This window comes from Siniperca chuatsi, linkage group LG2 (genome assembly GCF_020085105.1).
Source record: "Siniperca chuatsi isolate FFG_IHB_CAS linkage group LG2, ASM2008510v1, whole genome shotgun sequence".
NCBI lineage: Eukaryota > Metazoa > Chordata > Actinopteri > Centrarchiformes > Sinipercidae > Siniperca > Siniperca chuatsi.
In genome coordinates this window covers 18,175,442-18,189,356 of record NC_058043.1, presented here as the reverse complement: position 1 = coordinate 18,189,356, position 13,915 = coordinate 18,175,442, and the positions used below count along the sequence as shown (strand labels likewise).

At 41.1% G+C, this 13,915-nt stretch overlaps 1 protein-coding gene across 1 annotated transcript; it reads left to right on the top strand.

Moving 5' to 3' along the window:
* Window positions 1-12,768, top strand: cav3 (caveolin 3). The gene is made up of 3 exons (XM_044173101.1): window positions 1-186; window positions 9,651-9,937; window positions 11,325-12,768. Exons 2-3 carry the CDS (start codon window positions 9,821-9,823, stop codon window positions 11,664-11,666), a joined length of 459 nt encoding a protein of 152 aa, XP_044029036.1. The 5' UTR covers window positions 1-186; window positions 9,651-9,820; the 3' UTR covers window positions 11,667-12,768.
* The last annotated feature ends 1,147 nt before the right edge of the window (window positions 12,769-13,915 follow it).

Below are 13,915 nucleotides of genomic sequence, written 5' to 3'. Positions count from 1 at the left end.
AACTAAGCCGAGACACAGCTCAACTTAGTGGAAATGGAGGACCAGTGGTGAAAAGACAACAGACCAGCAGGGGAACGGATGGAAATCAAAGTAGATGTGCAATCTGAAGATCTGAATTCCACCCACAGTGATGCAAGGCCTCTGATTCATGACAGGGATCCCAAAAGAATCAACAGGAGTCTTAAGGTAACTGATGTGCACCGTCAGAGGGATGTAATCAACATGAAACACACATAAACCTTTACAGAGAACACACAGCACAGGCCACAAAATGTTTCTGGAGTAACAGAGACAGACCAGTAAAATAAATAAACCTGCTGCACATGCTCTGCATACCACTTCTTCTGTCTCTATTGAACCAGATGTAACACTGATAAATCAAAGCTGAAGTGAAGAAGAAATGTATGGTTTTGGTTAATTTACAAATAAAACTTGAAGCTTTTTGTTAAGTAAACTAGGCCAATGATTTTCATTTTTGTTCTCAGGTAATATAAGAATACCAACTACTATAAACGTGGTAAATATCAATATGCTGCGTAATACTGACCTCAAGTGGACGTGATTATACGCACAGTTCTATTTGTGCCCCTGTCTGTAAGATCCTACATTACAAAGTACAAGTGATGAAAAATGACTTTGTTTGCAATTAAAAACTGCTGAATGCAGTACATTTGTCTATATTACGCATCATTCTCATTCTGCATGTCAAGATTTTGTCATATATAGCTTCCACGCTTTCATACCCAAGCTTCTGGTTCTCAGTATTACGTATTACACACTTGGGAAAAACTGTCCCTTGAAATCTGTGTCTCTGTGTGTGTCTTGTGGTCACGTTTGAGGATGTGATTGCCAGTGACACTGGCACTGGCAGCAGGGCTCCTCTTTGCTGTGCTCAGCTGCCTTCACATCTGGTAGGACTGTTGTTACACTGAGATGAGGTAGTCTTAGAGGCAAGGATTAACTGCTAAACATTTTGGTAAATAAGAATCACTCAGTAGGTAGTTGAATTAGAAATAGTAACTCTACCTTTTCCCTACTACTACACTTTTTTCTATTTTTTTTACTATTGAGATGAGCTCATGTTTTGTCCACTTCCCTGCATCTCTCCAGGTTGATCATGCCCTGTGTGCAGCTCCTTCTCATCAACATGCACTGGGTTCAGACTGGGGCAGCATACTGAACTTTCTCATCAGCCCCTTCTTTACCAGTACTGAAAAGTGCTGTGGTCGAGTCACTATCTATCTGGCAAAATATGAAGACAGATAGAAAAACACACTGTGTACATTTTTGGTAAAACAGAGGATACAGAGAAAAAACAAGTGATAACCGATTGCATACTAATTCCTTAGTGTGTAAATGTTTTGTCTTTCTTTGATTGTAAGGTACTGTTTTGTTTTATACAGAGATATGGTTGACAATCAGAATTTTTTGGTTGAATTCAGTTAAAAAAAATTGTTGTCCTGTATAACGAAAGTAATCCAATTACAAATTAATTAGATTACAAAAGAAATCCAAGTACAAAAGTAATCAGGATTTCCCCTGAAATGTAATGGTGGAAGAAGTACGCTTAACATTTTCCTAAGAAAAAATAGAAGATGTACATTGAAGATTTCATTTAAATAAAGTGCAAAAGTAACTTAAGTATGTAAATCAACTTACGTAATGTATGTAACTTACCTACGTAACAGCAGTTATTGCATAGTAGCATAGCTATGCTGTTGTGGGGGTGGAGGGGGACAAAACTCAAACGGCACTAATTCAAAAACTCTAAATGATGTTAACTGTAAAAAGCTGACTACAAGTTTAATAGTTCAAAGTCTTGTGTCGCATTTAAAATTTAAATTAAGTCTGTAGTTGAAAGTATGCAGTAATAGAACTCATTGGAAGCTATTGCAAACGACAAAAGAAAAATAATTCAGATTACAAAAGTAATAATTTTACCAAAGGAATCCAATTATAAAAATAATTTGATTGCAAAAGTAACCTGATTTCATTACAGAAATAGAAAACTTCAGGAGAAAAAAAGAAAAAAAAGTTGAATTTATTTTTTAATACATATATTGCAAGAGTAATCTCTTTACTGAAGTAATCTGATCACAAAGTAATCTATTTTTTAAAGTAATCAGATTACGAAAGTAATCTATACAGTGGTGGGGGAAGTATACCTAAGAAAAAACACAAGTTAAAGTCCTATATTCATGATTTCATTTAGTGTAGTGGAAAGTCCAGGCTGAGTCATTTTGTATGTTATCACAATACTTTTTCTTTTTTCTTCAGCTCATGTGAAACATTTTAAGGAGAGCAATATACACCCATTAGAAACTCAGAAAAGGACTGAAAAAAGCTTAAAACTCAAACGGTGCTAATTCAAAAACTCTAAATGATGTTAACTGTAAAAAGCTGACTACAAGTTTAATAGTTCAAAGTCTTGTGCCACGTTTAAAGTTTAAATGAAGACTGTAGCTGAAAGTATGCAGAAGTAGAACTCATTGGAAGCTATTGCAACGACAAAAGAAAAGAACAGTAATAATTAGTAATAATTTTACCAAAGTAATCCAATTACAAAAGTAATCTGATTCCAAAAGTGATCTATTACAAAATAATCCGATTCCAAAAGAAATCTATTACAAAAGTAATCCGATTACAAAAGTAATCTGATAACAAGGGTAATCCGATTACAAAAGTAATATAAGTACCAGTGTAATCAGATTACATTACAATATTAGATTACTACAAAACAACCCAAAAAATATTGAATTCATAGTGTTGGGCATTTTCATCTTAAGAAATGCATCATGTCTTAAAAGATAACTTCATGTATGTAACAAAAGAATAATTTTTGATACAGTAATTTTTCAGTCTGTGAAGTTACTATAGCTGCCAAATGCATGTAGTGAAGTAAAAAAAAAAACTACAGTATTTCCCCTGAAATGTAGTGGAGTAGAAGTATACAGTGGTGGAGGAAGTACGCATGACTTTTACCTAAGAAAAAACACAAGTTAAAGTCCTACATTCATGATTTCATTTGAATAAAGTACAAAAGTAACTAGAAGTGTGCACTCGGTAGAGTGCAGATCTCCACCAGACCTGGTATCACCAAATGGCGTATGAATAACACGCCAGTGTCTTGAGTCATTGTGTGTGTTATCACAATACCTTTTCTTTTCATGGCATTTACTCTCTACTGACTTACAGACAGCAAGTCATTTTATGCGTGAATGTCATCGAGAAGAAAATGTAAGGTCCATCCATCCATCCATCCATTTTCTTCCGCTTATCCGGGGCCGGGTCGCGGGGGCAGCAGTCTAAGCAGGGACTCCCAGACTTCCTTCGCTCCAGACACTTCCTCCAGCTCCTCCGGGGGGATCCCGAGGCGTTCCCAGGCCAGCCGAGAGACATAGTCCCTCCAGCGCGTCCTGGGTCTTCCCGGGCCGCCTCCGGTGGGACATGCCCAGAACACCTCCCGAGGAGGCGTCCCAGGAGGCATCCGGATCAGATGCCCTAGCCACCTCAGCTGGCTCCTCTCGACGTGGAGGAGCAGCGGCTCTACTCGAGCTCCCCGTGTGACTGAGCTCCTCACCCTATCTCTAAGGGAGCGCCCAGCCACTCGGCGGAGGAAGCCCATTTCGGCCGCTTGTATCCGCGATCTTGTCCTTTCGGTCACTACCCAGAGCTCATGACCATAGGTGAGGGCAGGAGCGTAGATTGACCGTAAATCGAGAGCTTTGTCTTTCGACTCAGCTCCTTCTTCACCACAACGGTCCGATACAGCGCCCGCATCACTGCAGACGCTGTACCGATCCGCCTGTCAATCTCACGCTCCATCCGTCCCTCACTCGTGAACAAGACCCCGAGATACTTGAACTCCTCCACTTGAGGCAAGGACTCCCCACCTACCCAAGAGAGCAAACCACCTTTTTCCGGTCAAGAACCATGGCCTCAGATTTGGAAGAGCTGATTCTCATCCCAGCTGCTTCACACTCGGCTGCAAACCGTCCCAGTGCATGCTGCAGGTCCTGGTTTGAAGAAGCCATCAGAACGACATCATCTGCAAACAGCAGAGATGAGATCCTGTGGTTCCCAAACCGGACTCCTCCAGCCCCTGACTGCGCCTAGAAATTCTGTCCATATAAATTATGAACAGAACCGGTGACAAAGGGCAGCCCTGGCGGAGTCCAACATGCACCGGAAACAGGTCTGACTTACTGCCGGCAATGCGAACACAGCTCCTGCTCCGTTATACAGGGACCGGACAGCCCTTAGCAAAGGGCCCCGGACCCCATACTCCCAGAGCACTCCCCACAAAGCGCCCGGGGCACACGGTCGAATGCCTTCTCCAGATCCACAAAGCACATGTGGACTGGTTGGGCAAACTCCCATGAACCCTCGAGCACCCGATGGAGAGTATAGAGCTGGTCCAGTGTTCCACGACCGGGACGAAAACCACTCTGCTCCTCCTGAATCCGAGGTTCGACTATCGGACGAATTCTCCTCTCCAGTACCCTGGAGTAGACCTTACCGGGAGGCTGAGAAGTGTGATCCCTCTGTGATTGGAACACACCCTCCGGTCCCCTTCTTATACAGAGGACCACCACCCCGGTCTGCCAGTCCAGAGGCACTGTCCCAGACCGCCACGCGATGTTGCAGAGACGTGCCAGCCAAGACAGTCCCACAACATCCAGAGACTTAAGATACTCAGGACGGATCTCATCCACCCCTGAAGCCTTGCCACCAAGGAGCTTGCCAACAACCTCAGTGACTTCGGCCAGGGTGATGGATGAGTCCGCCTCCGGGTCCCCAGCCTCCGCTTCCTCTTCGGAAGACGTGACAGCGGGATTGAGGAGATCCTCAAAGTATTCCTTCCACCGTCCGACAACATCCCCAGTCGAGGTCAACAGCTCTCCACCCGCACCGTACACGGTGTTGGTGAAGCACTGCTTCCCCCTCCTGAGCCGTCGGACGGTTTGCCAGAATTTCTTTGAGGCCGACCGATAGTCCTCCTCCATGGCCATGGAAAATGTAAGGTGACGTAGTATAAAGAATGACAAAGTCCGTGAAGGGACGAGGTCAGTAGGATGGATGGGTCAAACAAATACAGGACTTTGACCCGCTGTTTGTCAGCGTTGACTTATGTTAACATAAGTATGTAAGTCAACTTAAGTAACGTATTTAACTTACGTACGTGACAGCAGCTAGTGCTGCATAGCTATGCTGCTGTGGGTGTGGAGGGGGACAATGGGCAGGTGCTGCTGCATATCTTTGCTGCTGATGCTCTAAAGGGGGTTGGTGGGCAGGGGCTGAGGAGCGGGAAGGTAACCTCCTCTGGTTGTGCTTCACAGTGGTGGGCACGTGGGTAGTGGGAAGTCCAGGCTGAACTGTTGTGTCTCCTCACAGCAGGGGGATGATCATGGGGTGGTGATGGGGAGGAGGAGGTGTGGGATGGTCTCTAAAGCTCCTAGTAGAGGAGGGGGTGGAAGGAAAGCATCCCAGGGCTGTGTCTTTGAGGGCCTTTGCAAATATCTTCACCCTCTCTCTGTGTAGATGGAGTCCATCATAGAGGTCCCAGGTGCCAATGGTTGGGTGGAGGGCCAGGTGGTCATTGGCTAAGGTGGCGCATTCTCTTCTGAGCTCCATATTAATGAGGAGGGGCGTCTGTCTTAGGCAGCAGGGTGGAAACCACAATGCGAGTATCAGGGTACTCCCTACTGTCCTGCTCCGCCATCTTCCTCACTGCCTCAGCAGGTCATTTGGATCACCAGGTATTGAGGCCCTCGAGGGTCTCCTTTTTCAACAGTTTCATTGCCTGGCCTGTGGTGCTGCAGCATTTCGACAGCACTTTCTTACCAGGAAAAAGCTTGTTTGTGTCCAGGAATTTCCCATGAGAGTCAGCAAGCAGGACCACTTGCGGGGCTTGGTCTTCAGGCTAAGTGGAGGGAAGCTGGGATGGGCAGAGCTGGCTGTGGGCAGCTTGCTGTGTGTATGGATCAGGAGGTACCAGGGTAGTGTTGGGATGGGTGCAGAGCAGAGAGGGTGGGACAGAGACAAGGCAAAGGCAGGGGTTAAGGGACACTGGCAGGAAAATTCTGTGTCCCTGAACTCTTAGTGCTTTGAGGCAGATATTCAGATACTGTAAATCCTAATGCTTAAACACTGGCATTGTGTAAAAGAGGGTGAATTTATCTACAATTTGGTGTATAAATTGTAAGTTGTGGAAGTTACACGAACTGAAATAACACATTTTGGGAAAAGCACAGCTGTGACATCACAGCTCATGTGACACATTCTAAGGAGAGCAATACACACCCATTAGAAACTCAGAAAAGGACTGAAAAAAGCATAAAACTCAAATGGTGCTAATTCAAAAACTCTAAATGATGTTAACTGTAAAAAGCTGACTACAAGTTTAATAGTTCAAAGTCTTGTGCCACGTTTAAAGTTTAAATGAAGACTGTAGCTGAAAGTATGCAGATGTAGAACTCATTGGAAGCTATTACAAATGACAAAAGAAAAGAACGGTAATAATTGGTAATCATTTTACCAAAGTAATCCAATTAAAAAATAATCTGATTGCAAAAGTAATCTGATTACATTACAGAATCAGAAAACTTCAGGAAAAAAACAAATAAAGTTGAATATGATTTTAAAAAATTCTATTCGAAGAGTAATCTACTTAGAAAAGTAATATGATTGCCAGAGTAGTCAGATTCATTATAAAATTAGATTACTTCAGGAAAAACTCCAAAAAGAAAAAAGTGGAATAAACTATAAAAACATATACAAGAGTAATCTGTTTACTGTTTATAAAGTAATCTATTTTCAAAAGTAATAAAATTACAAAAGTAATCAGATTAAAAAAGTAATCCGAATACAAGGGTAATCTGATTACAAAAGTAATCTGATTACAAAAGTATTCTGATTACCCAAGTAATCTGATTACAAAAGTAATCTGATTCAAAAGTAATCTATTACAAAAGTAATCTGATAACAAGGGTAATCCGATTACAAAAGTAATCTTAAGTACCAGTGTAATCAGATTACATTACAGTATTAGATTACTACAAAACAACCCAAAAAATATTGAATTCAGGTGGATATTGGCTAAGGTGGCACATTCTCTTCTGAGCTCCATATTAATGTCATGGATGACATGAGGAGGGGCGTCTGTCTTAGGCAGCAGGGTGGAAACCACAATGTGAGTATAAGTGTTAGATTACGTCAGGTTAAAATCCAAAAAGAAAAAAGTTGAATATACTTTAAAAAAACATATACTACAAGAGTAATCTGTGTACTGAAGTAATCTGATTACAATAGCTAGGTTAGACAATATTATTACTTACATTATGTAGCTCTTTTCAATATCTGATACAAAGTGCTTTATATAGCAAAATTAAAGTAAATCAACTGGACATGACAATAAAATGTTAAAAGACAAGAAAACAATGCTTTCTCTTATTGAAGCATTCACATTACACAGAGAGTTAGATGAGAAGATCGACATGGTGACTATAAAGCTACAGCCAGCAGCCGGTTAGCTTAGCATAAAGACTGGAAACACAGGGAAACAGGTTTTATGGGTGGGACTATTTCTTGGCCAGGTGCAGTAACTTCTTTGAGTCTTCTTATCACCTAGAGGTTGCCAGTCTACCAGCAGAGACTCCAGGAAGTCATTGCGCACAACCAAGGCACATGACCCTCTGTAAAACTACAACTTGTCATTTTTACTAAGTTTTTCTTGTTTTTATGGATTAAACAAACAAAATATAACAGGTTAATTAGAGAGCTTTAGAGATGCTGGCAGATTCTGTTACCTTCGGACTGAATCAGGCTAGCTCCCAGTTTCCAATCTTTATGCTAAACTAAGCTAACCGGATGCTGGGTGTATAGTTTCCTGAACAGACAGACATGAGAGTGGTGTCAATTTTCTCATCTAACTCTTGCCATAAAAAGCAAGTGTATTTCCCAAAATATGGAACAATTTCTTTACTTTGCTGAATTTTGGAGGTTAGACCAGGATACCATTGAGGATTTAACAAAGAAAATTTACATTCAAATCCTGTGACAAATTACTCCTCTCAGGAATTAAGATATCTAAGAATATTACTTTGTATAATAAATAATAAAAAGCATTTTGAATGGGTCAAGTGACACAAACAGCATGTTCATTTCCAAGGAAGCACCACCAATATTTGTAAAGTAACCGGAGTTACTGATACCCACTCTTACCATTACATTCTATATGACTCTAAATATAGATCTGAGAGCCCTGCATGTCTGTCTACATTAAATGGAAGACAGGAGCTAGTGCAGTCTCAGCTGACTGCATTGACACCCATAGAGGCAGAGGTATGCCCACTCTCTGCTGAGCTATTTCTGTCCCTCTGCCTCCGTGCCTAACTGGCCTCTACTCTCTCCATTGCCACGCCAAGAATACTCATCTAATTGGGTTGGCTCCTGATCACATGCACTCTGATCCCATTCCACCCCTCCCTCCTCGTCTCTGTCTCTACCACTAGGGAACCAGGGCAAGGAATGCCAAGCCATGCGCCGAAGTCACGCTTCCTGTACTGTTCTTACACCCCACTGAGTCCTTGTACCAGTTTTCATAGGCACCTCCTCCTCTTCCCCCTCTTTTTGGAGTTTGTTTATGCAACATGCTGATATAGAAAGCTATGACTGATAGCAACAACTGCACAGCTTAAGGAAGACTGAATCAGAGTTTTATTTTGGGGACTATTGAATTTTATGTATTGGGCCTCGCTAAAATCAGAAAAATCTGGAATGAGAGACTCAGGACCTGCCTTATGTGAACTCTGTTATGCACCACTAAGAAACATTTAAATGACCAAACCACTTTATTGTTAAGATTGTGATTATGAAAGTAAACACGTTGATTAGAACATAATAGCAAATTATATATTTTAATTTACCTCCTTCTGAGTCCCACTTCCTGAATTGAATTTTCTTTAATGTCCACTTGGCTCTTTTGGGGCATTGCATCTGCAAAGAAACATTAGCATTTGCAAATACATTTAGCATGCAAAACTCTAATAACAACTGTTTGTCAACTGTAGGGTTACAGTGACAGAAGAGGTACAGTAGATTCTTTCAAACTGGCATAGTGTCAACAAATAGTTTGTTGGACTTTGTTATGACCACCTCACCACCTGACTTACAGAATCAAGCATGATGAAGGTGATGAGTTGATGAATTCTGCTTCAGTAAAGTGTATTTTAGTGTGAATCATATTCCTCCCTCTGAATGATGACTTATAATAATAGTGAATCTACATTAACAGTACAGAGTACTGTAATCCTTGTACTCATGGTAGCATGTTTGTCTCTTCTGTTGTGCAATTTAGCTGTAAACACAAGTTTGTATGTTTTTTAAATTAAGTTCAGTATTAGGACACAAAACATTGTGTGCCAACTAAAGCCAGAGCAGGAGGGTGTGTTTGTGCTTACTGCCTCACTCTGTGGTGGAAGTTCATGTCACTGTGCAAACCCTGCCCAGTTAGCCCCACAACCCTATGTGAAATGTGACACAAACCTGGGTTCTCCTTTAAGGCATGCCTTTTCTGTCTGTGTGCATTACATTGTGTGTGTGTGTGTGTGTGTGTGTGTGTGTGTGTGTGGGTTCCTATGTGTGTGCAGGGTGGGGGTCAGGCCTCCATTTTTACCAGGACGTCTGCAGCAGCTGTCCACTGGCATGCCAGAGGGAGCGTCACAGTAGTGATACAGGGGTTCAGAAGTGAACTGAGGCGTTTGATCCAGGAAGGTTTACTCTTACCGTCTCCAGACCGTCCAGGACCTGCAGCCCCACCATGGCGGATCAGTACCAGTACAACACCAACGAGGAGAAGATTGTGAAGGACAGCCACACCAAGGAGATTGATCTAATTAACAGAGACCCCAAGCAGATCAATGAGGACGTGGTGAAGGTTTGTACAGCATGGAGACAGCACCCTGTTACAGAAAGGATTAAGAACGTAACCCCTGTCTTGGCATGTGTGGAAGCATGTGGAGAAAATAAATAAAGTGGTTAGTAGGAACAAAGACAGGAGAACAGGTTATTATACTGTCTGGAAAATCCTTAAATAGACCAAGAGCTATTCCTGTTCCTGAGTAGAACATAAAGTTTATTTTGGGAATGGGGTAGAAGAGTGTGAAACTGATACACTGGGGCTGACTGTTTATCCTGTGATTGTTGCCATGTTATTACCACAAAATATTTTCTGTCAGGACAGGACCGAATATACATTTAGATTATATTTTGTTTGACTGGAAGGAGTTCATATAAACATGGTCAATGAAGATGGTAAATCTTGAGTTATGAGTAGAGCATATGTTTAGTGTCTGCATGGCTCAGTTTGGAATGATTTACATGTCTGCTCATGTCTGCTTTCAGACATCAAAATAAAGATTATGTACATAACTGAATGGTTTGTTAACCTTACTCCCAATAGTCTGGTCTACAGTAGGAGTTACAATAAGTGATAAATTAGCATTAAAAATGTTTTTTCCTGTTAACATTTCCAATTCTTATTTTTTCTTTGCCTTTCCATTAAAATAAAGTGGATTGGTAATATCTATTAAAACAGTGTCCCTAATTAGTCAGGGAATCTTATCTTCTGAGTAATCAGATTTACCATCTTTGATTGTTCTTTTGCTGAATTTGACTCCACTGCAATCCCTCTAAGAGTTTAAAGAGGCCATACCTTGCAGAGAAAATATAAAACAGTGCATGTCCAGCCATTCATTCAGATGATGATCTCAGGTTGCTATCTCTGCAGGAAATGGACATTGACTCGTTATTTCCCATGCTGATCCTATCCGATCTTCTGGAAGAAAAGAAAGGGCTTTTAGACATGCGGTGCATCTGCCTGCCATGATTACAGACAGGTTAATTAACATGTCTCGGTTCAGAATGCGACAGCGTCCAAAAGACCAGGTGGCACATACTGAAAACTGAAAATGAATTGGACTATTGTACAGTTGCTTTCATGCATTTTACATGAGGTGAACTTCGGTTACTAAAAAATGTGTTGGAATAGAGCTGTTAGAATGATTTGGACCCAGCATTAAAAGCCACTCCATAACTTTGCCTGTATGCCACTAAATGTTTCTTTTATTCTATGAAGTGCAGCAGATAATTGGTTTCTCTGCAAACATTTAACCCTAACACTCAAGCTTCCACAAGCATAATCTTTACACTTAACATTGCCATGTGCATATTACTTGGAGCCCACAGAGGTCTGGTGGATGGATAAAAGCGGTGTGCACTCAGGAATGTGTATTAATGGAAGCCTCTTTTAAATTTCCTGTTAGGTGGAGTTTGAGGATGTCATTGCAGAGCCTGATGGTACACACAGCCTGGATGGGGTGTGGAAGCTCAGCTACACCACCTTCACTGTGTCCAAGTACTGGTGCTATCGCATCTTGTCTGCTGTCTTCGGTATCCCTGTTGCTCTGCTCTGGGGCTTCCTGTTTGCATGCATCTCCTTCTGCCACATCTGGGCTGTGGTTCCCTGCATCAAGAGCTGTCTGATTGAGTCGCAGTGCATCAACCGCATCTACTCTCTCTGCATCCAGACCTTCTGTGATCCCTTTTTCGAAGCCCTGGGCAAGATCTTCAGCAGTGTGCGCGTTGCATTGCGCAAAGAAGTCTAAGAACTCACACAGTAGTGTTTGTAGTATGATTGGATGAAGTGCGGTATCTTTTTATACACCAGAAGATCAGTCCTGGCATCTTACTTACTCCCTGATACTCCTCCTCCTCCCTTCATAACATGCTGTTCCCCACCCTCCCACCCTCAAGCTCTCAGCTCTGAGTCCTGAAATGCCGGTGTGCCTTTTGCCACCAGAAGCTCTGCGACAGCTGCAGCAGACAGCGTGGTTCCGGTTCTGGCACTCCTGGAGGGCTCAGTGCTCCTCACTGAGGGAGAAGAGGGCTGCCTGCCATGAGGAGGACCTGTCTACCCTCATTTATTTGTATCACTAAAAGCTCAGACAATAGCTACTCATTCACAACTAATGAAATTAACTCCCCAAAATTGCTGCACCTGTGGACAATGCTGTCTGTATGCATTACATTTGGCCATTCTTACAAGTTATATTGATGCTGTATGTTGCTGTGTCTGGTATTGTTTAACTTTATATTGATTGATTTGAATTTGACAATCATACATGTAACCTTATTAGAAAAGCTCTAACAAAAAGAAAGGAATGGAAAAAAATTCTCTATTATTATTATTTTGTCTGATTTCTTTATGTATTCAAAAAATCTATTCTGATATGTTTCCCTCTTAATTTGTGATGATTCCACAGTATAACTAACAGACTTTTTGGAGACGTAAGAAATATGTTTTGAACCAACCATGCAGATAATCTACTTCCTTTTATCATAGCATCATGAGTGGAATATTAAACCTACTTGTTTGCATATTTCAGTCAAATATGTGTAAACAAGTATGGACCTAACTCCTGATGGAGCAAAGTAAAAACCTCTTAATGAGACCCATTTTAATATTCCACTGTGTTCTTTTGATTATGTAGAAAAGTACAATACCTTCGCTGCTATTGTGCACCTTCAGTGTAGAAAGGCACATTATACATGGGCTGAAAGTAATTTAAAGATACTTTGCAAGAGATGAAACTGTCCTTATAATAAGTATATTTCACTGGTTCAGTGTTTGATGGAAAGTATATTATGTGTATTATTTCAAATCATTCTGAGAGGCTTAAAAAATAAATTTTTAAGATTTGCCACACATCTGATGTGTTTCAGTGATATTTTTGATAACTTCAGTAAGCCTGGAAGTACAGGTTTCTGTTGTGTATCTTTCATATGCTTCTCTTTTGTGGATGAAATCCATTATTGATGATTCAGTGTCACCACACCCGTCTTTGTTCATAACCTCAGTGTCTTTCTTCCTGGCCGATTCATTCTAGCCCTTCATTGTGCTAGAAAACGTTAGAGTTTACATGAGCAGAAACATCACATTATGTTCGGCGCAAGATTGTCTTATGAAAGGTCAAATTATCTAGGTTACAATGGAAGTAAACACCCCCTAAAATAGATTAAAAAAGACAAAAAAAAACATAGTATACAGTGGCAGTACAGTTGTTCAAGACAAATATGAAAAATATAATTTTGGCACTTCATTAATTAATCTTGTAATCCACATATTATCAAAGCAACACCTTAGCAGTATAATGCTGTTGAATACTCCTGCAAAGCTTGTAATGATAATTCTGTCATTTGTTGTATTGTACTTTGTTACATTATATTGTGAGTACAGTGCTCATCAGGATGAGCAGAATAGAGTTGAAAGCTGAATCAACACGTCTTACAGTGTCACAACTAAAATTGATTATAATAAACTTCACAAAGGTAGTTTTCATTTCAGAGATATTAGATTGTTTTTAATTTTACAGCTTTTGCTTTTTTTTAGGCCACTCATTACTGGCAATGATAACTGAGGTGCTGTAATTAAAATAAATTGTTCACATCTTAGTTCATATACTTGACAACCTTTACAATGAATATAAACACAGCTGACTAAACAAGAGCCTCAGACTTAATTAGTTTTACAACAAAGAATGCTAGAGTGATTTCATGGCCACCGTTTACCTTGTCACTTCCTGCAGGATAACGCACCATGTCACGCAGCAATTGTTGCCTCGAGACACCTCCAGAAACATGAGTCACTTTAGTTCACTCCAGTGGTCTGCACAGTCTCCAGAGCTCAGCCCAATAATGCATTTTGAGGCTGAGGTGAACAGGATGTTCAAAGGTCCGATGTGCTGCCAAAAAGTTGCAGGAACTCAGTTATTGATTCAGAGTGGACAAACATCCCTCTACAACATTTCCAGCAACTGTGCCAATTATTTCTTCAGTCATTTCAGGACTCAAAAGG

Excerpts from the sequence above, each read along its gene's own strand:
- cav3 (XM_044173101.1), top strand. The coding sequence starts at position 9,821 with ATGGCGGATCAGTACCAGTACAACACCAACGAGGAGAAGATTGTGAAG. Across the intron at positions 9,938-11,324 it reads TCAATGAGGACGTGGTGAAG|GTGGAGTTTGAGGATGTCAT; the intron begins GTTTGTACAGCA and ends ATTTCCTGTTAG.